Here is a 24,869-nt window from a genome sequence, read left to right as displayed (position 1 = left end):
ATATGGTCCCACTGTATTACGTTTATAAAATTTATTCTTAAGATTCTCCTCTTCCATTGTTTCCAGGTATTTTTATGCATGTTGCATGTTATTTTGTTGCTACTTATACTGTCTGTAATGCTGTTTAATAATACTATTTAGATGGTGAACTCCTTGAGGAAATAGGAACCCTTTGCATAATATAACCTATCAGGAAAATCATTCTCCCCCCTTTTCAACTTTTTCCCTTCTCTATAATTTACCTCTACTCATCCTTCATCTCTTTTAGGATTCAGGCTGCACCTGGTTCCTAGAAAGACAAGTCACTCTGAGAACCCAGGTAGTCTTCTCTGAATGACACATAACTGAGAAAAGTTCTGTATCTTCTGGTTTTTGCTTGAATTGTAAGAATGTATTTGTTTAACATCTCCATGTCATTTGAGTTGCTTTTATGTTTACCTAACCCAAGTTAAAATTACCTGACCACAAGGATACAGGGGAATGAGGAAGGGAGCTGAGAGGAGGATGGTAGAGGAAGCTAGGGAACTGAAATTTTCCTCTTTTAATCTTGCTTAGGACTAAAATTTTATAAAACATTTTATTGTCTTTGTAGAGGTTTATCTGTATGGCACATTAATAAGTTGAAACTTAAGATTGGGACTTTGTATGCTTTTCTGTTCATTTACTCAACAATAACATACGCATTGAGCACTTACTAAATCTCACATAACGTTCTATTCAGTGCAATAATGGGACATAAATTCTAATAGGAGACAGACAATAAATTCCTAAAGAAATAAATAAGATAATTTCAGATAGTCATACACATTATGAAGAAAAACCAGGAAAAGAAATGGAGTGAGGTAGAATTAGGGTGGAGGGAAGCTGGGTGTTGGAACTAGTTTAGATTGGGTGAGTCCACGTGGAGGAGGATTCATGCTAGCTGACACTTGGGAGCATCAAAGTAAAAGAAACAGGAAGTGCAGAGGCCCTAGGGTGGATAACACTGTTTAAGGAACGGAACAGAAAGAATGCTATTGTGGTTGGAGATAGTATGAGTGAAGTAGGAGTCAAAGAGATGGAGTCTTATAAGTCATGCTAAGGAGCAATTAAAAGATTTTAGATTGCCAAGCTATCTTTAATCAATATTTTTGCTTTAACTATGGAGTTCTTGTATTAGTGCTTTCTTCTGAAATTTAATTTATAAGATTATCTTAAATCCCAAAACTAGAGTAGCTAGCTATATTGCTTGAAGTGATAGTAGAGAAATTATTCTGAATAGAATTTTATAGTGACCACTTTTCTGTTAATTTATTCAAAATTAAGATTAGTTTTATGGTTTACTAATATCCCAAATTCAGCTACACATCAGAACTACTTCAGAAATTTAAAATATAGGTCTGTTTAGCCTCATCCTTTAGGAATTGCGGAGTAGACCTTGGGAATCTGGTTTTAAAAAGTTCTCCGGATAATCCTCATAGTACTAATTCTCACACATGAATTTAGGAACCACTGAGCCGGTGGGATTTTTATCTAGAACAAGTTTGCCCACGATTCTTGGTCATTTGTGGTCATTGTTAAATAAATGTGCTGGGACTTTACAAGTTTTGTATTTCATGCTTAAGAACAAAGTGTATTCAGAACTTTGAAATGAAAAAATGTATTAAAGTAACATTTAGTTTAAGGAATTGAGACTAAAGTACTAGTTGGCTAATTGCTCTTGTTGCTTGCGTTATTTGGGAGATCCTAAAATATGCTATATTTATTTGTATAGTTTTCTAGTTAAAAAAGATAAGTGCAGTGGTAAAAATGAATAAAACCAATTTATATTTCTGATGAACTAAAAAATAAAATCATTATTGAAGACAATCATTATTTAAGAAAACTTTAGGTGAAACCAGTCCATTTATAAATGAGCCAATATTTAAGAAATCAGGCAGGATTTCTAGCTTTTCTAAAAAGTTCAAAACATTCTTATAATACTGACCCTACATTCTTATAAGGCAGCTGCTGGTGTATAGAGTGTTAAGTATTCCATTTCCATGGTCCCAGTCTCTCCCACTACGAGTATCATAAGCACTAAAAACTGCAATCTTTGCTCATTTATGTTTGTTTTGACCTCTGCTTTAAGACTTAAGGTAATATTTTAGGTATCAGTATAGGCTGAATCTGAATCTTCTGTGAAATGAAAAGAGATTAAAAATTTCAAACATTTATTTATAGCTATTCCTTTCTAAAAGGTAGACTATCCTACTTAACATGATTTGGCTTAACAAATTGATATTAACAAAATGTGAATTATTAGTTTATTCTCATTTACTCTCTAATACTGGAGAAATGAGTATTCCAAATTTATGATTATCAGTTGATTAGTACTATTGCATTCAGATCATACTTCCAATATGATTTTAAAACAATCCTATTGTCTGGGCTTTTATTACACTTTATTCTTTTTTAAAAATATATATTTTTATTGATTTCAGAGAGGAAGGGAACAGGAGAGAAAGAGAAGCATCAATGATGAGAGAGAATCATTGATCAGCTGTCTCCTGTGTGCCCTCTACTGGGAATCGAGCCTACAACCCAGACATGTGCCCTTGACCAGAATCGAACCCAGGACCCTTCAGTCCAAAGGCGGATGCTCTATCCACTGAGCCAAACCAGCTAGGGCTACACTTTAGTTTTCAAATTTTCTTGACTATCTTAAGTATTCTGACGCCCATCACTGACTCCTATCTTCCTCCTTAAGAGAATTATTTCTCTTAAAGCTCAGTTTCAGTACTATATTCTACTTTTCTTTTACTCAGGCTTCTGAATCACTCTTGAAGCTTTACCAGAATTAATCACTTGTTTCTCTGAACTCTGATGGCAGTTTAAAAAAATGATTGCCTTTATTATTTATTCAAGCTAGTTGTATAGTGAATTCTATGAGATCAGGGACTGTGTCTTATTCATTTTGGATACTTTTTGTTTAATATATTATTTGACTTGTAAAAGACATCCAGTCCGTCCATCCATTTATCAAACATCTATATGTGCTAGGGATTGTGGAATTACTTAAGGTCTCCTTGGCTTTTGAGTTATTTCCTTTGAGTGTTATTTCCACACTTGACAACTGAACTCTTAGTCTATATATATATATATTTTTTTTTATATATTTTATTGATTTTTTACAGTAGTCTATATTGATGACAACTTCTTTTCTACATCCTTTACGCTGTACATAGAACTACAGGACTGAATCCTTACAAACCTACAGTCTTGGAGTTTATCTTTGACTCCAGTATTTTTAGTAAACCCCCCCCCCCTTTCTTGCTTTCATAGTATTTGTTCTGTCAGAGCTTTGTTGAAAATAATAGATCTAGGATTCTGCCTTCTACTTTTTCTGTAAAGACACTGCTCTATTCCAGCCTTCATTGTTGAAATAGCATTTGGATTCAAATAGCATCTTCCTAGCTGTCTTTCTGTCTCTGCTCCTGACTATTCAAGCTTTCCTGATCCTATTTTTCAATATAATTATTTTTAGATACCAACTTAATGATATTCCCCCTCCACGGAGGTTTAGAATAGTTCCTTTTTAAATACACAAGGCCTTCACCAGTAGATTCCTATTTAGTCTCAATCATGTTTGTTGTCTTCCAACTCAAGCAAGAATAACATATATATTGCATACTCTGTGTCTGTTTTCATGATGTGCCACTCACTTTAAATGATTTTTTACTTTAAATCCACTCCCATGTTCCCTCCTTCAATATTGTAACAGCCATCTATGGTTTTGGTATGCCGAGAATACTGTGATTCTTCTGTTAAGAGCACCCTACTTTTCTTTGGGGAATCATTTCTTCTTCTTTTTCAGGCCTTTTGATTTGGGTGGGTTTATTGGTTCAAAGATTGTCCAGTAACCCAAGCCAGACAAATCAGAGACAATGAGACTCAATTCCAGGACTTTGAACTCTGAGAAGAGACACTGTGACATACAAGGATTTTGTGGACCTAGAGCTAATGGGGTGGGGAGATAAATAAGGAAACAATCAAGAACCAACTTTAAAGTGAAGTCAGCTGTATTTAAAAGTAAAACCCGCCGGGACCGGTTTGGCTCAGTGGATGGAGCATCGGCTTGCGGACTGAAAGGTCCCAGGTTCGATTCCGATCAAGGGCATGTACCTGGGTTGCGGGCACATCCCCCAGTGGGAGATGTGCAGGAGGCAGCTGATCGATGTTCCTCTCTCATCGATGTTTCTAACTCTCTATCTCTCTCCCTTCCTCTCTGTGAAAAATCAATAAAATATATTTTTAAAAAAAATAAATAAAAAAAAATAAAAGTAAAACCCTTTTGGTTTGAAGTATTGTCAGTACGCTTCAAACAATTCAATAAGCAGGGATCCTGCTCAATTTCCTATATTGGCAGTTGAATATTGTGTCCACTTGCAGTCAGAGGTGTGTGTGCACGCACATGTGCAAGAGAGATTGCCTTTTAACTTAGGCTGCAGGAATCCAACAGCTTGGAACCCTGAAGAATGAGAAAAAATAATTTATTTCTTTGAGTAGATGAGTACATATTAACATAAATACTTTTTTTATCAGTGAATTATATCAGCTGTCTATATGCCTGGTTGTAATGGTGATAAAAAGCATAGGCTTTCTACTCAAACCTTCATTTTATTCCTTGTTCTGTCTACTTAATTGAGTATGGAAAAATGGAGGGATTAAGGAAATCTCACTAAGAAATACTAGCTCTGAGACGAAATCTTAGTTATTTTTATCTAACTGGAGAAATGTTATCAAGAGAGTGTCTTTGTTTTGATCTCCAAAGGGATCCCTGTTCTTTTGGTTCATTGACATCTGCCAAGACTTTCTTCTCAGAAGACTGGATTCAGAGGAGCATAGGTCCTGCCTTTCCATTTTAAATAAATCTGCTCCGTCCCAGCACAGATTGACTGGCAGGTCTTGTCAACACTATTACCTGCTTTTTCCCTACTTCAGATACATATTTGATGCTCTTTCAAAATGTTCTATCACAGTCCACTTTTAAAATAAAATGCTATAAGAATTTTTTCTACCTCTGTCGGTGACATTTTATTTTATTTTTAATATTTTTTGTTAATCCTCACCCAAAGATATTTTCCATTGATTTTTAAACACAGAGTGGAAGGGGAAGGGGAGAGACACACAGAGAGAAACATCACATTGATTGGTTGCCTCCTGCATGCACCCCAACCAGGGGATAGAGCCTATAACCGAGGTATGTGCCCTTGACTGGAATTGAACGTAGGACTCTTCAGTCCTTGGGCTAATACTCATTTATTCCCTGAGCCAAGCTGGCTAGGGCTGTCATTGACATTTTAGGTGATGATATTTTGTTGGAGGATATCTGATTTTTTCAGAGCAGCAGTGCTTTTTTTCAGATTTACAGCTCAGATTATTAAAAAATGACTAAGATAATTTCTTACTGGTTTTTATTTATATACAGTTATAATATTATGAATGGATTACATATACTCAAGCAATATCAATATTTAGCTGATATTAATACAGTGAATTACAATGAGAAAGCACATCCTATATAATAAAAGCCTAATATACAAATTGACAGAACTGCAGAATGATCAGTTGCTATGACGCACACTGACCACCAGGGGGCAGAATCTCAATGCAGGAGCTGCCCCCTGGTAGTCACTGCGCTCCCACAGGGGGAGAGCCTGCTCAGCCAGAAGCCAGGCTCACGGCTAGCGAGCACAGCAGTGGTGGCAGGAACTTCCCCTGCCTCTGCTGCAGGCAGGCGATAAGGAGTGAGAGTCCCGGACTGCAAGAGGAATGTCTAACTGCTGGCTTAGGCCCGATTTCCCCAGGGGATCGGGCCTAAGCCAGCAGGCGGACATCTCCCAAGGGGTCCCGGACTGTGAGAGGGGACATGCCGGACTGAGGGACCCCCATCCCCTCCAGTGAACAAATGTCATGCACCGGGCCTCTAGTTTTAAAATAAGATATGTATGTAAATGTGTTCCCACCAACTTAACAGTTATTTAGCAGTTTTACACAGTAACAAAGACTTAACCAAATCCATTCTCCTTCTTTATGGAAAAATTATAATGGGTTCGCTTTTTAAGCTCTGTTTTTTTGGAATCCTGATGAAAATAGAATGTCAATTGCATTAGGCAATATTGAGGATTGGTAAATGACACCTGGACCTAGAGGACTGCGAGTGAACTACAGTGGTGCCTCCCCACCTCACCCCCGTGTCCATGAGGGAAGGCCCCCCGTGTCCATGAGGGATGCCTTCCAAGATCCCAAGTGGTTTCCTGAAACTGCGGATAGTACCAAGTCCCTGTCTACTGTTTTTTTTTTCTATACATATATACCCATGATAACGTTCAATTTCTAAGTTAGGCACAGTAAGAGATTATAGCAATAACAACTAATAACCTAGAACAGTTATGACAGTAAAATAAGGGTTACTTGAACCCAAGTACTGTGATACCACAGTTGTCTAATCTGATAACAGAGGTGGCTACTAAGTGACTGAAGAGTGGTAGCATATACAGTGTGGATATGCTTGGCAAAGGGGTGATTCACGTCCTTGGATAGGATGGAGCTGGGCTGCATGATATTTTATCAAACTGCTCACAAAGAGCACAATTTAAAATTTATGAGTTTTTTTCTGGACTCTTCCATTTTCAAACCTCAGTTGTCTGCAAGTAACCAAAATCTCAGAAAACAAAACCATGTATAAAAGGAGGGGATGGACTACTGTACTTATCAGGTGAAAAGCCAGAGCTTTGGTCTGCCCCTGAGTGTGGTGCATTCTTTTACCTGGGTGTATCCCTTGCCAGGACTTAAAGAAGTATGTCCATAGGATTGTTACAAGATATTTTAGTCCTTGTATGGAGTGTAGGGCTTTTAAGCCAGGAGTAATTTTCACCCATGGGGTTTCAGTCCTTCATAACTGAACTATCAATTAAGGAGCTAAAGAGTAGTCCCTAGCCGAAACCGGTTTGGCTCAGCGGATAGAGCGTCGGCCTGCGGACTGAAAGGTCCCAGGTTCGATTCCGGTCAAGGGCATGTACCTGGGTTGCGGGCACATCCCCAGTAGGAGATGTGCAGGAGGCAGCTGATCGATGTTTCTCTCTCATCGATGTTTCTAACTCTCTATCTCTCTCCCTTCCTCTCTGTAAAAAATCAATAAAATATATTTTAAAAAAAAAAAAAAAAAAAAAAAAAAAAAAAAAAAAAAAAAAAAAAAAAAAAAAGAGTAGTCCCTAAATTGCTACGAGGACTCCTGCTTAAGAAATCTTCAAGTTGCCCTGTTGTGTTTCCTGTTTTTCTTTTTTGTTGTTTTGAGTTAAGGATGCTAAGTAGTCTCATTCAGGTTGTGTGGTCTTTGTTTATTTAGTTCAGCTAAGAACAATCCATTAAGAGTGAATATTGCAGATATCCTTTTGGTATTATATTACCTGCATGTGAAATATTGTTTATTGTAGTAGGAAGAGAGTTGTGAGGATGTTGAATGTCAAGTTCTTGCTGTATATGAGGTACTATGGGTGGTACAGGGCAGTTCAAGATATGGTAAATGGAAGAAGGTTGAAGTTAAATAAGAGAAGATAATGGTAGAAGAATTATAAGGGTAGTAGTAATCTTATATAATAAAGAGGTAATATACAAATTGACTGTCACGCCCTCACAAGATGGCAGCCCGATGTGGTCACAAGATGGCCGCCCCCATGTCGTCACGGGAGGGCAGTTGGGGGCGACCAGGCCAGCAGGGGAGGGCAGTTGGGGGCAACTGGGCCGGCAGGGGAGGGCAGTTGGGGGCGACCAGGCCGGCAGGGGAGGGCAGTTAGGGGCGACCAGGCCGGCAGGGGAGTGCAGTTGGGAGCCATCGGGCCATCGGGGGAGGGCAGTTGGGGGTGACTGGGCCGGCAGGGGAGGGCAGTGGGGGTGATCAGGCCAGCAGGGGAGTGCAGTTGGGGGCCATCAGGCTGGCAGGGGAGGGCAGTTGGGGGCCATCAGGCCGGCAGGGGGAGCAGTTGGGGGCCATCGGGCCATCAGGGGAGGGCAGTTGGGGGCAATCAGGCTGGCAGGGGAGCAGTTAGGTGTTGATCAGGCCCGCAGGGGAGTGGTTAGGGCAGGGGTGGGCAAACTTTTTGACTCAAGTGCCACAGTGGGTTCTTAAACTGGACCGGAGGGCCGGAACAAAAGCATAGATGGAGTGTTTGTGTGAACTAATATAAATTCAAAGTAAACATCATTACATAAAAGGGTACGGTCTTTTTTCTTTTTTTTTCGTTTTATTCATTTCAAACTGGCCGGATCCGTCCCGCAGACCATAGTTTGCCCACGGCTGGGTTAGGGGGTGATAAGGCTGGCAGGCAGAAGTGGTTAGGGGCAATCAGGCAAGCAGGTGAGCGGTTGTGAGAGGGATGTCCGACTGCCAGTTAGGCCCGATCGCACAATCGGACATCCCCTGAGGGGTTTCAGATTGGAGAGGGTGCAGGCTGGACTGAGGGACACCCTCCCCCCCCCCCCCCGCGCCCCCCAGTGCACGAATTTTGTGCACCAGGCCTCTAGTTACCGAATAAAAAACATGTTGATAAATACATTGAACTCATCAGAAGAAGAAACCCTTATAGCAGTGGTTCTCAACCTTCTGGCCCTTTAAATACAGTTCCTCATGTTGTGACCCAACCAGAAAATTATTTGCTACTTCATAACTGTAATGGTGCTACTGTTATGAATCGTAATGTAAATATCTGATATGCGGGATGGCCGTAGGAGACCCCTGTGAAAGGGTCGTTCGACCACCGAAGGTATCGCGACCCACAGCTTGAGAACTGCTGCCTTATAGCCTCTAGAAGCCAAGACAAGAATTAAATGTGTGTTTTTACAAAGGAATATAGAGCAAATAACATCAAAGGTAATAATTGCATTTTAATTCTTAGGTGGGTACTTTACAAAAAAAAGAAGGCATTGAGGATTAGCTATAGGTGTTGTATGCTAGAAAGTGAGATTGTAGATAGAATGAATGTCTTCTTTTTAATATAAGTTCACCTGACAACTTATTTTTATAATCTTTTTGTAATATTTCCTTTCCAGTATGGTAGCTGTTAACTACATCTAACTGTCAAGCACTAATCAGAATCAAATATGTTATTTATATAAAATGTATACCTAATTTTGAAGGCTTGGTATAAAAAAAAAAATCTAATGAATTATTTATATACTAGAAGCCCGGTGCACAAAAATTTGTGCACTCGGGGGAGAGGGGGGTCCCTCAGCCCGGCCTGTGCCCTCTTGCAGTTTACGACCCCTCGGGAGATAACGACCTGCTGGCTTAGGCCTGCTCCCGGGTGGCAGAGGGCAGGCCCAATGCCTAGGTGCAGCCCCTGGTCGGGTTCAGAGCAGGACCAATTGGGGAGTTGGGGCGCCTTCCCCTGTCATACACAGAGCAGGGCAGATTGGGAGGTTGCGATGCCACCATCAGTCACGCTCAGGGTAGGGCCGATTGGGGGGTTGGGGCAATGCGCCCTGTCACACTCAAGGCAGGGTCGATGGGGAGGTTGCGGCGCCACCGCTTGTCATGCACAGAGCAGGGCCCATCAGGGGGGTTGGGGCTCTGTACCCTGTCATGCACAAAGCAGGGCCAATCAGGGGGTTGGGGTGCTGCCCCCTGTCACGCACAGAGCAGGGCCCATCAGGGGGTTGGGGCTCCGTACCCTGTCACGCACAGAGCAGGGTCAATCAGGGGGTTGGGGAGCTCCCCCCGTCATGCACACAGCAGGGCTGATCAGGGGGTTGAGGAGCTCCCTCCGTCACTCACAGAGTAGGGCCGATAGGGGAGTAGGGGCATCGCCCCCTGTCACATTCAGGGCAGCGTGAATCAGGGTGTTGGGGCGCCGCCCTTTATCACCCACAGAGCAGGGCCAATCAGGGGGTTGGGGCGCCGCCACTCTCACACTCAGGGCAGGGCCGATGGGGAGGTTATGGCTCTGCCCCGTCACACACAGAGCAGGGCCCGTGTGGGGCGGGTGGGTTGGGGCGCCGCACCCTGTCACACACAGAGCAGGGCCGATCAGGGGGTTGAGGCGCTGCACCCTGTCACACACAGAGCCGCAGGGAGATCAGGGGGTTGGGGAGCTCCCCCCTATCAGTCACAGAGCAGGGATGATCAGGGGGTTGGGGCGCCTTCCCCTGTCACGAACAGAGCAGGGCGGATTGGGAGGTTGTGGTCCCGCCCCCTGTCACACACAGTGCCGCAGGGCGATCAGGGGGTTTGGGCGCTGCCCCCTGTCACGCAGATCCCGGTGCCGGGAGGTCTCGCGGCTCCACTGATACCGGTGCTGGGAGGCATATTACCCTTTTATTATATAGGATAGAGGCCTGGTGCATGGGTGGGGCTGGTTGGTTTGCCCTGAAGGGTGTCCTGGATCAGGGTGGGGGTCCCCACTGGGGTGCCTGGCCAGCCTGGGTGAGGGGATGATGGCTGTTTGCATCTGGTCACACACCCTTCAGGGTTGGGGTCCCCACTGGGGTGCTTGGCCAGTCTGGGTGAGGGGCTGAGGGCTGTTTTCAGGCCGACTGGAGCTCCCAACTGCTCCTTTTTTTCTTTTTCTTTTTTATTCTGGGCCAGCTTTAGCTCTGGTTCCAGCTCTGAGGCCTCTGCTGCTGAAAGCAGGTATCTGGTTTCTTTGGGTTCTATAATCGAAACAATGTATAACTCCAGCTCTGAGATCCCAGGCTCGCTGAAAGCAGGTTTCTGGGGTTTTGTTTAGCTTCTATATTCATTACAATGTTTCTTAAACTGCAAGCTCAGAGGCCGGCAAGGCAGACGGGGAACGTTGGAGTCCTCCGTCACTGAAGCAAGTAAGCCTCATGTTAGTTTCAAGCTGCCTGGCTGTCGGCCGCCATCTTTGCTGGCAGTTAATTTGCATATCTCGCTGATTAGCCAATGGGAAGGGTAGTGGTCGTACGCTAATTACCATGTTTCTCTTTTATTAGATAAGGATATTTTCCATTAAAATGATACTATGTTGGACATACTAGATTAAATATACTATTAATATTAATTTTGCCTGTTTTTACTTTATAAAAATTGAGATGAAATTCACAAATTTAACCATTTAACAAATATAACCATTTTAAAGTATACAATTCAGTGGTATTTATTACATTAACAATTTTTGTAACCATCATCTCACTCTAGTTCCAAAACACTTCTATCACCTTAAAGAGAACACCATATCCATTAAACAATTAATTCCCTTTTATCCCCCACCCTCAATTACTGGCAATCACCAATTTGTTTTCCGTCTGTATAGACTTATCTATATTTTATATTTCATATAAATGGAACCATGTAATATGTGACCCTGTGTGTATGAGTTCTTTCATTTAGCATTAACACTGTAGCATATTAGTATTTCATTATTTTCTAGATGATGTTATGTTAATTATTAAAAGTGTAGTGTTGAAGTCTTCCAACTATGATTGTAGATCTATTTATTTCTCCCTTCAGTTTTGTCAGTTTTTACTCTATATAGTTTTAGACCCTGCTATTTGGTGCATATCCTATATAACAAACGAGAAACATGTAAATTGACCGTCCCTCCACTATGCTCACCAGCCAATCAGGAGTGAGTATGTAAATTAACCCAACAAAAATTGCGGGTTAATTTGCATACACCGGCGCTAGGCGGGAGAGCAGAGCGGGAGAGCTGGCGGAGAGTGGAGAGGGAGAGCTGGCAGCTTGGAAGACTTGGCATAGTGGGAGGCTGTGGGACTGAGACAGAGCAGGAATGGAAAACCAAGAGCATGGAGAGCACCAGGAATTCTGGGAATAGTAGTTCTTGTGGCAGTCCCAGTACCGGAAGCAGAAGCCCAGAGCGCAGGGAGCACCATGAATGCTGAGAATTGTAGTTCTGGTGGCAGACGGATCTACACTTGAGCAGCAGTTCTCAACCTGTGGGTCGCGACCCCTTTGCCGGTCGAACGACCCTTTCACAGGGGTTGCCTAAGACCATCCTGCATATCAGATATTTACATTACGATTCATAACAGTAGCAACATTACAGTTATGAAGTAGCAACGAAAATAATTTTATGGTTGGGTCACAACATGAGGAACTGTATTTAAAGGGCCAGAGGTTGAGAACCACGGCTCTAGAGCAAAGTGAGCCTGGAGGAAGTTACTGTTGCAGTGGGGGATGGAGGGAAAGCAAAGGTGAGAGACATAAGTAAAATCAGAGTGTCTCAGAAAAAATAAAAGGGAAGATACCCTAAAACTTGCAGGAAACCTCCACCAATGAAGCAAAGAAAAAAAAAAGGCCTCTATTATTCTGTGAGCAACAAACCAAACTGGGTTGGGGTCTCAGACAATTCGCTCATATGATTGCAAAGACAGACAGAAACTCCTGGATTGGAGAGGGCTCCCCCTGAGGGCTCCCAGATTGGAGAGGGTGCAGGTTGGGCTGAGGGACCCACCCCCAGTGCACGAATCTTTGTGCACCAGGCCCCTAGTATCTTTATAATTGTTACATCTTGATTGACTCTTTTATCAGTGTATCATGACCTTTTCTCTAAAAATGTTTTACTTTAAGTAGGACTCTGGGGTGTTACTAATATATTCATCCCAGCTCTCTCTTGGTTTCGTTTCATGGAATATTTTTTCCCATCCTTTCATTTTTTATTTTTTTTAAATATATTTTTTATATTGATTTCAGGGAGGAAGAGAGAGGGAGAGAGAGAGAGATACATCAGTGATGAGAGGGAATCATTGATGGGCTGCCTCTGCACACCCAACACTGGGGATCAAGCCTGCAACCCAGGCATATGCCCTGACTGGGAATCGAACCCTGACCGTCTGGTTCATAGGTGGATGATCAACCACTGAGTCATGCCAGCTGGACCCATCCTTTCATTTTTAACCTGTTTGTGGTTTTGGATATAAAGTGAATTTCTTGTAGATAGTATATGGTTGGATTGTATGTGTGTTTTAAAATCCTCTCAGTCTTTGCCTTTTGATTAGAGTTTAATGCACTTACATGTGAAGTCATTAATAATGAAGTACTTCTGCCATTTTTCTTTTTTTTGCATATTTCCTACCTTTTCTGTTCTTTATTTCCTCCATTTCTGTTTTGTGCATTTGATTTTTTTGTAGTATTTTTAACTCCCTCTAATTTCTTATTCTCTCTCTATATTTTTTAGATTTTTTTTTAGTCGTTACTATGGGGATTACAATTAACATTCTAAATTTATAACAACTCAGTGTAAATTGTTACTAGTTTAACTTTAATAGGATATAAAAATTCTGCCTCTATACAAATGTCTACTCCTTTTTATGTTGTAATTGTCACAAATTACATTTGTATATTAATGTGACTATTAATTTAGATTTGTAATTATTGACCAAAAAAAAAGAAATTACAAGCCCAAAATGCCATACAAAAACAAACCCTGAAGTATCTGATTTCCACAGTAAATAATGGTATTATATTTATGTTGTTTTGTTTTTGTTAATGGTTTTATATTTACCAATATGTTACACTCCCTGATCTTTATCTGAGAATGTCTTATTTTCCTCTTCACTTTTGAAGGATGGTTTTGCTGTGTATAATTCTGGGTTGACCATTTCTCTCCCAGCTCTTTAAATGTGTCATCTCCCTGCCTCTTACCTCCATTATTTTCTATGAGAAATTGACTCTTAATTTTATTGAGGCTCCCTTGTATATAATGAGTAGTTTCTCTCTTGCACCTTCAAGATTCTCTGTCTTTCAACAACTTAATTGTTTATGTCTTGGTTTCTAGCTGTTTATCCTTTTTGGAGTTTAACTTCTTGGATGTGTAGATTTATGTATTTCACAAAGTATAGGAAGGTTTTTGGCCCTTTTTTCTTCAAATATTCTTTCCTGTTCTTTTTTCTCCAGAGATTGCCCATTACATATATGTTGGTATATTTTATTGTGTCCCACAGATTTCTTAGGCTCTGTTCCTTTTTCTTCATTTTTCTTTCAGTACCTTAGACTGGATGATATCAGTTTACTTTTCTTTAAGCTCACTAATTCTTCTCCATTCTCAAATCAGCTTGATATTGAAACCTTGCAGTACATTTTTCATTTTGGTTACTGTACTTACCAGCTTCAGAATTTGTTTGGTTCCTTTTTATAATTTGTTTCTTTATTGCACATACATTGCTTTCCTGATTTCCTTTGGGTATAGTTAAGACAGTTGATTTAAGTGTTTGTATAGGAAGTCCAATGCATGTACTTCCTCAGAGATCATTTCTGTTAATTTCATCTGTGAATAAGCGAAACTTCCATGTTTCTTTTCATGCTTCGTACATTTTTGTTGGAAACTGAACATTTTTAATATTACACTGTGATAACTCTGGAAATCAGATACTTCAGTGTTTGTTTTTGTTGCTGGCTGTGGGATGTAATTTGTTTAGTTACTCTTCTAAACTATTTTTGTACAGTCTTTATTCTTTGCCATGTGTGCTATCTGAAGTCTGTTCATTTAGCCTGGGGTTTTCTCATGCTTTGACAGATTTCCTTGAACAACAGGAGCTAAAAAAAAAAAAAAAAGAAAGAAAAACTCTCCCAGTCTTTGCATATTATATCAAGGCACTCTTTCAAAGCTTAGCCAACTTTGCCTTACCCTTTACTTCCTGCATGAGCCTAGAGGTCAGCCCAAGATAAGAACTTAGGGTCTTCTCAGATCTTTCCCGCACACGTGTTGTACCTTGTGTGTGCATGTGGCTTTCTGAATCCCCCAGTATATGAGATCAGCTTTAATAGCTCCAGTTCCCTAAAGAAACTGTCTCCCCAGCTTTTCCTCCTCGGCTTTTGGTACATCTGTTGTTGGCCTCTGTGATATTTTGTGCTTGGCAGCAGCTGGTTGTTTGTTTGCTTTACGGTGTGTTTGAGGAATACAAACACCTTGTGTTGAGCTTTCACATAATGGCTCCAGACACAATTCTTTGAGCTTAAGGTCTGTTCTACTCTCTCTGGAACCAGGGGCCAGGATCCCATGCTGAGAACGCAGGCTTCCTTCTTCAAGACCACTGCTGAGGTGTGGGAGTGGAGAGTGGGGTTAGGCCAACAAGTAATAGTGCCACACAGCTTTCCTACCTTTTTTAAGTTGCCTTTTGGTATAGCATTTGCTTGGTCTCTAAACCTTTGACTATCTTTCTAGAGTTCTGACAAAGAAGATTCTGACAATTTTTACTCTTAGTATTTCTGTTGTGTGATGGGCCCTTGGAGCCACTTTCAATGCCATCTTCCTCTTTTTACTTTTTAAATATAACTACTAGGAAATTGAAGATTACATATATGGCTTGCAATATATTTCTATTGGACAGCACTGCTGTAGGGTAATAAGTTTCCATGAATATTGAATCCATTTATGTTGCATTTGGGAGGAAAAATGTTTAAAATTTTCAAAGGCCTCACAATTAGGATTAGCTATTTACCCTTATGCTTTTTATTCCAAGACTAAAAAGCATAAGGGCAAATAGCTAGTGTGGTATTTTTAGAGGAACTCTCTAGACTTCCTTCTACACGATGAAAGGTTAACATTGTGTAATTATGTACCTATGTCATTGAAGTCTCCTAAATTCTGACTAGATTCTGCATCTGCTGAAAGCACTCGTGATTCCATATCCCTTTAGCATCCTTGGCTTGTTTGCCTGATCCCCGAATAATTGGCCTCCTAGATATGCAGGGTTGCCAGCTTATCCTTGTTATTCCTCTGATCCTTGCCATTAAATGCTAAGATGTTATATGTCTGGTTATATGCATTCTCAACATGAGTAAGCTGTACTCTAAATACTTACTTACAGGTGCATTTTAAAAGTGAGTGATCTTTGCTTCTACTAAATAAGGTTACATGTGCAGAACCATAGAAGGAGTTGGCAACATATTCAAAAGTTGTGGGTACAAATTTAAGGGATTCTGCTGGCTTCATTAGCAAAAATCTCTCTATATAAAAGGCTAATATGCGAAGTGTCCCCTTGGGAGTTCAACCAAGAGACCAGGAGTTCGACTGCTCGCTATGACGTGTTCTGGCCACCAGGGGGCAGTGTGGAATGAAGGAAGGCCCCGGCCAACAGCCAGAAAACCCCAATGGCCCCTGATCACCAGCCAAGCATAGGGACCCTACCTGTGCTTGAATTTCATGCACTGGGCCTCTAGTCATTTTATAATGCTGACAATGAATGAATTGCCTCCTGAGTGTCAACTGAATCTCTTTGAGTCTTTCTCTGACCAAAGAGAGCACTGATCTCTCATTGAATTCTCTTGACATTGCCCTGAAGTAGTCAGAATAGTATTGCTTCATCTTAGTTATAAATCCGCATTTTTCCATTAATATTTCTGCTACTACAGATTATAAGACCAAGCAGTGTAATTTTACTGAAGACACCAAGAAACAACAGTAGTAGACTACTATGTCTTCTTCCTACCTGGTGGAAAGCAACTTTTCATATTATCACATGGTGGTACACACAAGGATATCATGTACCTAATTTAAATCAGAAAAATGGAACAGTGTCCACTTTTTGCTTTAAGTAAGAATTACTAACCACAGCTAACCATCAAGTACCAATTTAAAAAGATAAATTTAAAAAATAAAATACATTGTGAGGAATAGGATATTTTGTTACTGTAAATATCCCTCTGTGGGAAATGTTATAAATTCTTGTTGTAAGGAACAAATGTTAAGGGATTCTAAGTATCTTTTTTTTTGGGGGGGGGGGGGCTATTTTGTTTTGATATAGTCTGAAGGTACGAAGTCCAGATAATCATGAGGCTAAAATCAAGGTATTGGTAGGGTTGCATTCCTTCTGGATGGAGGCTCCAAGGAAGAATCAGTTTCCTTTTCCAGCTCGTAAGACACCTGCACTCTTGTTTTAGGACCCTTACCATGTCCAAAGCCAACTGTGATTCTGACCTTCCTCTAGGTCCCTTTCCACTTAAATTGATCTTTTATGATTTCGTTTTCATTTCTGAATATTGCTTATTTTTATCTTTATTGTTGAAAGTATTACATATGTCCCTTTTTTCCCATTGACCCCCTTTACCCTACACTGTCCCCTCCCAGTAAAACATTACCATTCAAATATTAAGTATTTTGTTCCCTTGGAAGTGTGGTACTTTTATGGTTTACTTGCGAGAGGATGATATAACTTCACTGAACTAGCATTCAGGTAACTAATTTGCTGGAAAATTTCATCTTGATAAATCTGTAAATTATAGCACCTAAGAATCTGTTGCAGAGCAACATTGCCCGTTAGACCAATTATTCTTTTTTTTAAAATATATTTTATTGATTTTTTACAGAGAGGAAGGGAGAGGGATAGAGAGTTAGAAACATCTATGAGAGAGAAACATCGATCAGCTGCCTCCTGCACACCCCCTACTGGGGATGTGCCTGCAACCAAGGTACATGCCCTTGACTGGAATTGAACCTGGGACCCTTCAGTCGGAGGGCTGACGCTCTATCCAGTGAGCCAAACCAGCTAGGGCTAGACCAATTATTATTAATCTCAGGTTTGTGAACCTCTTGGAATTGTATTCAGATATGAATTTTTAACTATATGTGTTTGTGGGGTTTTTTGCAGAGAAATAGTCCATAGCCTTTTTTTTCAGATCTGTTTCCTAAATTTTGTACATTCCTAATTGCCAGTTGGTAATTTATAATGTAAAAGCTGACTGTTTCTAAACTTAACATTTCTAAAACACTTTCCTTTGTTTTTCTTTCTTTCTTTTTCTGTGTTCCTCTCTCCTTTCTTTCTCTCTACTATCCCATTCCCTACTGCAACACCTCCAGACCCATGCTGAGAGCATTTGATACCAATATGTTAATATTTTCTTTTACCTTTCTGCCAGAGAGCTTGCCTATATCTCCCTCCCTCCCTCCCTCCCTCCCTCCCTTCCTTCCTTCCTTCCTTCTTTCCTTCCTTCTTTCCTTCCTTCCTTCCTTCCTTCCTTCCTTCCTTCCTTCCTTCCTTCCTTCCTTCCTTCTTTCCTTCCTTCCTTCCTTCCTTCCTTCCTTCCCTCTTTCCAAGAAATGGGCCTAGGAAACAAGTTACAGAGGCAAACTAGTTACAGAAGGGCCCTTGGAGTTTAGGAGAAAGAAAGAGGCAAGAAAAATGCTCCTGGAGTAAGGTGGGGATGGTGAAAGGCACAGGGGTGCTCCATAGAGAGCTCCTCATTTTCTGTAGTTCTCAATTTAAAAAATTTAAAAAATACATGGTTTTATTGAATTTTTTAGAAAGAAAGGGGAGGGACAGAGAGATAGAAACATTGATGAGAGAGAAACATCATCAATCAGCTGCCTCCTGAATGCCCATACTGGGATCTGAGCCCACAACCTGGGCATGTGCCCTGACCAGGAATCGAACTGTGACCTCTTGGTTCCTGGTCCATGCTCAACCACTGAGCAACACCGGCCGGACTAGTTCCCAATTTTATATGGGTACATGGTTGCCTGGAAATACAGACTACATTTTCTAGTTTCCCTTATAGATAGGTTTAGTATTGTGACAGTGTGTCTATATAAACATCTATTTTATTAAGATACTACGTAAAATTTGTTATAACAACTTCCTTAGTAATCTCTCAGCCTGTAGTCTCTCCTTGTTACAAATTTTTCTGTGTTTTCAAGTTGTGGAAATCTTTATTAAATATCCTCTTTTGGTAGGAAACTGATTAAGAAGGTACATAACTAATGTATATTGGCAATAGCGTAATAATTTGCCAGTTTTTATTTTTGGAAAAGATATAATTGAGAACTGTTTGAAATAATGTTAAACATATCAATGAAGTTAAAAACAAAAAACAAACACCTGGAAGTTTTAAACTATGAAAGGGCAGAAAGGTTTAGAAGTTGGATTAAGTTTAGGAATGCGAAGGGGAAGTTTTCTGTACAGATCCCTACTGCAGCAGAATGGGCACTAGAGATGAAGAAAAATTATTGGAGATAAGTCTCAATTCAGCAACACTGTACAACAGCTGTGAAGACCTGGTTTCCATGTCCAGGAGAACAGAGAAGCATATGTAGCTGAGAAACATTTCATTTCTGGGCAATGGAAAAGGACTAGTATGTGTTATAATTTAGTAAATACATGAATACTTGCTCTGCTTGACATAGGTGATTCAAGGGACTTTCTTACTTTGACAGAAAATAGAGTATTCTGTTTGCTAAAATGACTTCAAAAGAAAAAAGGTTTTATTTCTTACTAGGATGTAAAGGGCTTAAAATAGGTATGTATGAGATCTTACAAAAAGTCAACAGCATAAATCATAAAGGAAAAGAAATACATTTGACCATGGTAAAATAAAAGCTTTGTTCTTTAAAAGACAACATTTAGAAATAAAAGAAGCCAGATTTATGATTGACATAACTGGCAAAGAATTAGTATTTATAATAAAAAGAATTTATGCAGATTAATAGAACAAAGACAACCCATTTGAAGGAGAGTAAAGAAAGAATGAAAAGAGCAAGAAGGTAGATGAGTGGATATGTTGTAGGCTTGTTAATAACAGGAGGTTTAAGAGTCCATTTATCTTTGTGTTTGGTCCTCATTTTGCCTTAACTTGATTGAAATGCCAGTTGAAAATTCTATAAAATAAAGGTCATAGTTACTATTAAGAATTTTAGATAATTTAGAATACTTACTGTGTAGTTATAACCTCATCAAGTCCTTTGGCTCTTCCTCCACCGTCCACCCAAATCAGTCAGTTTCTCTGTGTTCATTATTAGCACTCTAGTCCAATCCAACATTACCCCTCACCTAGATTTCTAAATCGTCTACTATGGCATGAAAGGATATATTTGATGTAATTGTTCAAATAAGACCAGAGTTTAACAGTTGAGGTTCAATTTAGATTTTGAATAAAATAAAGGAAACCAAGCATCATTTTACAAGAGTCTCTTCACTTCATTAGAATTGAAAGCTAGTCCGCAAAAGTGGTTGTTATGTAGTTCATTGTCGAAGTGAAGAACAGAGCTTTAGTTGGAAGTATTTTCGAAAATAATACTAAAGAACTAAATTCTTGTCAGATTTGTCTTTTTGGATAAATCATTGGAACAGATGCCTTTCAACTAAATATTTTAAAGACACTCAAGAGTGAAATTCTGAGAGCACATTGTTATTATAAATGACTGCTGTGTCAGAGAAGAATAAACTGCAAATATGATACCCAGAGAGTAAAAATCCAACAAAATTTTGAATATTAATTCCATGATGGCAAATAATACTTTTACTTACTTTCCACATTTATTAGAATGGACTTCTATTGCTTGCATGATCAGGAAAAAATAGTCTGTTATACTTTAAATAGAAGGATAGGATTTGGTTTCTTGCCCTTAGGTCACTTTTATCTAAGGAGGGAATGACAAGTGCAAATTTTACTCTGCTACGAGGAAGAAGAGTATGACAGAGTTTGTAAGAGCTGCCATTAGTCTTTGGGAGTGGTTGCATGTTTTAGACAAAAGAGTTGCTGCTTTTTTTTGGGAAAAGAAGACATTTGAAGGCAAGGAGGTTATGAGATGAAAACTGGTGGAAAAGATTAACCTTGTCAAGAATGAAGGTCTTTGAGGGAAAAAAAAGCCCCACACAATATTGAATAGCTTGACTTTTATGGTATTCTAATCTTAGGTCTTGAAGTTGACAGCTGAGTTGTTAAAGTATAAGCTAATGAAGGCTATGGAATGGTGAATACAGATTTACATAATAGGCTTTTGGAGTACATTAAAGCTTTTAGAGGTATTGAGAGGAATTATGTTAGAGATACTTTTGTTTGAAACTTACTTATACACTTTTAAAATAACATTCTAAATTGTTTACGGTATCTATAATAATAAAAGCGTAATATGCTAATTAGACCGGACGACCTTCCGGACAAAACCAGGGCTACGAGGGAATCCCAGGGTCCCAGATGCTTGCCGGCAGCCGGAGGGAAGCCCAGGTTCTGGGTGCCAGAGGGAAGCCAGTGCCAGCAGCCAGGGAAAGGAAGGTCTACTCTTGCACGAATTTTGTGCATCGCGCCTCTAGTCTTGTATAAAGCCAAAGGCAGTTAAAAATGGGTTTTAATTTATTTAGATTACTTATAGTTTATAAATATGAATAAAAATAATTTTTGAAGAAACTGAGAAATGAAGGGGAAAATATCAAATTTCACCATCGTAAAATAACCACTAGATTTTTAAATATTTTTAAAAATAATTTTACTTACGTATATTTTTATTATTTTTAAAATATAAAATATGTCTGAGAACCATTATACAAATTGTAAATGAGAGAAAGATTCAAAGATGATAAAATAAGAGTCTATGCCCTAAAGAGAACAGCTGCTCTCCCACCCTGAGGTCAAGATATACCCTGAGCTTCTGCATTGGGTATTTTACTCCAAGTCTTAAAGAATTAGTATAAAATCCTTAAATTTCCCAGCTGACTAAATACTTAGACAAGAAGGAAGAGTCAGGGTTCTATAGTAAGTAGACACTTAAATGATTATTGGGAACTTGAATTTAGGTTTTTGACCCACTTCCTTTGTGACTTGGTAACTTCACTGGCCTTCAAATGTCTTGAGCTTCAAATGTATGAGTTTAGTTCACAAACATTTAAACCTAATATGTCTAAGTTAGGTGCTGGGTTTTGGTATAATTCATTCCAGCTTTTATGCACCCACACCTCCACTGACCAGTACTCTGAGTTGAAGATTGGTAAGAATTGGGCCTAAATAAGAATTAGATCCTCTGAATAACTGAACAATAAAAAGTTTAGATAGAATGGTCACCTGTAAAGCTAAAGACTTTCAAAGCTTCTATATAAAAAATTATTTTGACCCCAATAATAGAGGTTTATGGTTGACCATGTACATTTTATTTTTCCCTATATGGCTTTGAATTATCAGGATGACAACTACTTCAATTTAAAATTCTTTGTAGTAGTAATAATAGTGATTATTATATGCCAGGCATTGTTTACATTTATTAAAGGTGGGTTCTGTAACTTCTCTGTAACTTTTCAAGCACACGCAGCTAGTAAGTTTTGGAGCCAGGATCCAACGTATGAAAGTTTGACTTTAGACTCCTCACTAAGCCACAACACAGTATAGTTTTAAAACTGTACAGCTCTCTTACAGGAGATTTGTCTCCAGAATATATAAAGAACTTCTAGAAGAATTGGTAATAAAAACAGCATAATAAAAAAAATGATCAAAAGACTTAACAAAGAAGCTATACAAATGGCCAGTAAGCATATGAAAAGATGTTCAACATCATGAGTTATCAGAGAAATTGACATTAAAACCAGCATAGGTTACCACTATATACTCAGTACAATGAATAAAATTTAAAAGTTTGAAAACATTCAGTGTTGGTAAGGATGTGGCACAACTTCCATACATTATTGTTGCTACCATACATTATTGATGAACGATGGTACAACCACTTTGGAAAACAGTTTTTTAGTTTACAGTTAAGCATACTACCTGCCCTAGCTGGTTTGGCTCAGTAGATAGAGCTTTGGCCTGCATACTGAAGGGTCCTGGGTTTTGATTCTTGTCAAGGGCACATGCCTGGGTTGCAGGCTCGATCTCCAGTAGGGGGCATGCAGGAGGCAGCTAATCAATGATTGTCATCATTGATGTTTCTATCTCCCTCTCTGAAATCAATAAAAATATCTATATAATAAAAAACCCAGTGGTCATAACACCATAACGACCAAAGATAGGTCACCAGTAGGCTGCACGCATGGTGAGGTGCGCACGGGTGGGTGGGGCTGCGTGTATGGTGAGGAGCATGCAGGTGGGTGGGGACTTGACTCTGGGTCCCACAGTACACCAGGACTGGGGGTCTGGGGTCTCACACGATTTCCCGCGGGTCTGGGTCTCATGCGATTTCGTGTGCTGGGTCACTAGTATATATATAAAAGCATATTACCCTGTGAATTAAAAGGTACAAGTATTGACGCTGATTCCATGTATATGAAATCCCATAATAGGCAAAACTAATGTGTATGTTAGAAATCAGAACCATGGTTGTCTGTTTGATGGGAAGGAGGCTTAAAGGACTTTCCTGTAGTCATAAAATCTTTTATAGCATGATTACCAGTGTTGGTTATGAAGACATGTATATTTGTCAGAATTTATTGAATTATATATTGAGATAGGAATATGTTATTGTGTGTAAAGTATACTTCAATAAAATATGTAAAGTGAAAAAAGGAAAATGGATTATTTTAAACAGGCACTATGGCAAGAGAAATGACAACTGGCAACCTAGGACTTAGAACATAGAGGCTGAGTAGCAAAGAACTGTTAACATAGAACTTCAGTTGATATTCAATAACCAAAATAAGTTTAAGTTTATGTTCAGTATATTTTTCTAAGTTAGCAAGGTATTCTATTTTTAGAAAGGATTTCATCAGTAATTATTATATTAAAAGCATTAGAACTAAAATGCTTAGATGTCAGTTATTTAGAACATTAGTAGATGAAACACACTTCTTAGATTTTATGTAAAGAGTATTTGCGGTTAATATTGGGAAATGATTCTGAATGGAACTAGAATGTAGTGTAGTCTCTTACGAATAGTCTTCCAAAAAGAAGGCATGAAATTCAGGTTTCAGTTACTTGATAAGTTATTGAAACAGAACATTTGTCTTTATATGATTCGTGTGGTTTACATTCCAGGCTGTGAGAAGATATAAAAAACATGGTGTCTGAGTTTCAGAATTTTATTTATAATAAATTCCAGAAATGTTAGAAAGTTATAGGTGTCACTATTAAATATGCTAAAATATAGCAGTAATTTGTCCTGGTCGTACTGCAGCAGTTGAATATATATAGACAAATTTGATGAGGGCCTATGTAATTTGACAGTGTTTGTCTCTGGGGTTTTTCTTAATTGGTTCCATGACAATCAAATGTGCTTGAACTATTCAAATGATTAATTGAAATAAGAGTTCTGTAGTCTTTTATTGTGAGGTTGATCTTTAAAATAAAGGTTAACCTTTTAAGTTAGTTTATGTTTTTGACATCTTTCAAGTAGACTACTTTCTGTAGAATATCATGGAAGTAGTAAGCACTTTAACTGATGTGGTCTTTGATTTCTCAAACAAGACTGGAAGCTTGGCTGGTTTTTGTTTATGGAAAAACTAACTTATAATCTTTGCCTTTGTTTTAGTAATAGTTATGCACGAGTGCGAGCTGTGGTGATGACCCGGGATGACTCCAGTGGCGGATGGTTGCCCCTTGGAGGTAGTGGACTGAGCTGCGTCACTGTCTGCAGAGCCTCCCACCAGGAAGAGGATGGCTGCTCTGACTTTCTTATCCGTGGAGAGCGGCTCAGGGATAAAATGGTAACTGATAATGCATTTATTATAATTTTAAGATTCCATAGAATGAATTATTAATTTAAAATAATTATTAGTGTGCCATAATTGATGAGAATTATTTTTGCCCAGGATCAATGGTTATGTTTTCTGAAACTCTTTTAATATTAAGCATGATGAACTATTCCTGTTTTTCTTTGCAACTGGAAATAATAATAATGCACACGTGTTAGAGGAGAGCTGCTTTTGTGGTTAAGTTTAATGGAAGTGTTCCTGGGTAGTCCCCTTAGTTCAGCGATGGTGAACCTTTTGAGCTCGGCGTGTCAGCATTTTGAAAAACCCTAACTTAACTCTGGTGCCGTGTCACATATAGAAATTTTTTGATATTTGCAACCATAGTAAAACAAAGACATATTTTTGATATTTATTTTATATATTTAAATGCCATTTAACAAAGAAAAATCAACCAAAAAAATGAGTTCGCGTGTCACCTCTGACACACGTGTCATAGGTTCGCTATCACTGCCCTAGTTATTAAACCAGGTACACCCTGCCTCTCC

At 39.3% G+C, this 24,869-nt stretch overlaps 1 protein-coding gene across 2 annotated transcripts in view; it reads left to right on the top strand.

Moving 5' to 3' along the window:
• The window catches only part of SPRED1 (sprouty related EVH1 domain containing 1), a gene marked incomplete at its 5' end in the record, with an annotated part of 129,530 nt that overhangs the window by 40,511 nt on the left and 64,150 nt on the right, over positions 1 to 24,869 (top strand). Inside the window, one exon of one of the 2 annotated variants that reach the window (XM_081090536.1) lies at positions 24,162 to 24,336. In XM_081090536.1, the coding sequence (XP_080946662.1) occupies positions 24,162 to 24,336 (175 nt within the window). Of the gene's footprint in view, positions 1 to 24,123; positions 24,337 to 24,869 lie in introns of those variants that run through there. The other variant, XM_081090535.1, reaches the window with a different exon arrangement.

This window comes from Myotis nattereri (assembly GCF_964212035.1).
Source record: "Myotis nattereri genome assembly, chromosome: 1".
NCBI lineage: Eukaryota > Metazoa > Chordata > Mammalia > Chiroptera > Vespertilionidae > Myotis > Myotis nattereri.
Note: the sequence above shows the minus strand (reverse complement) of the source record. Positions and strands in the feature narration are given on the sequence as shown.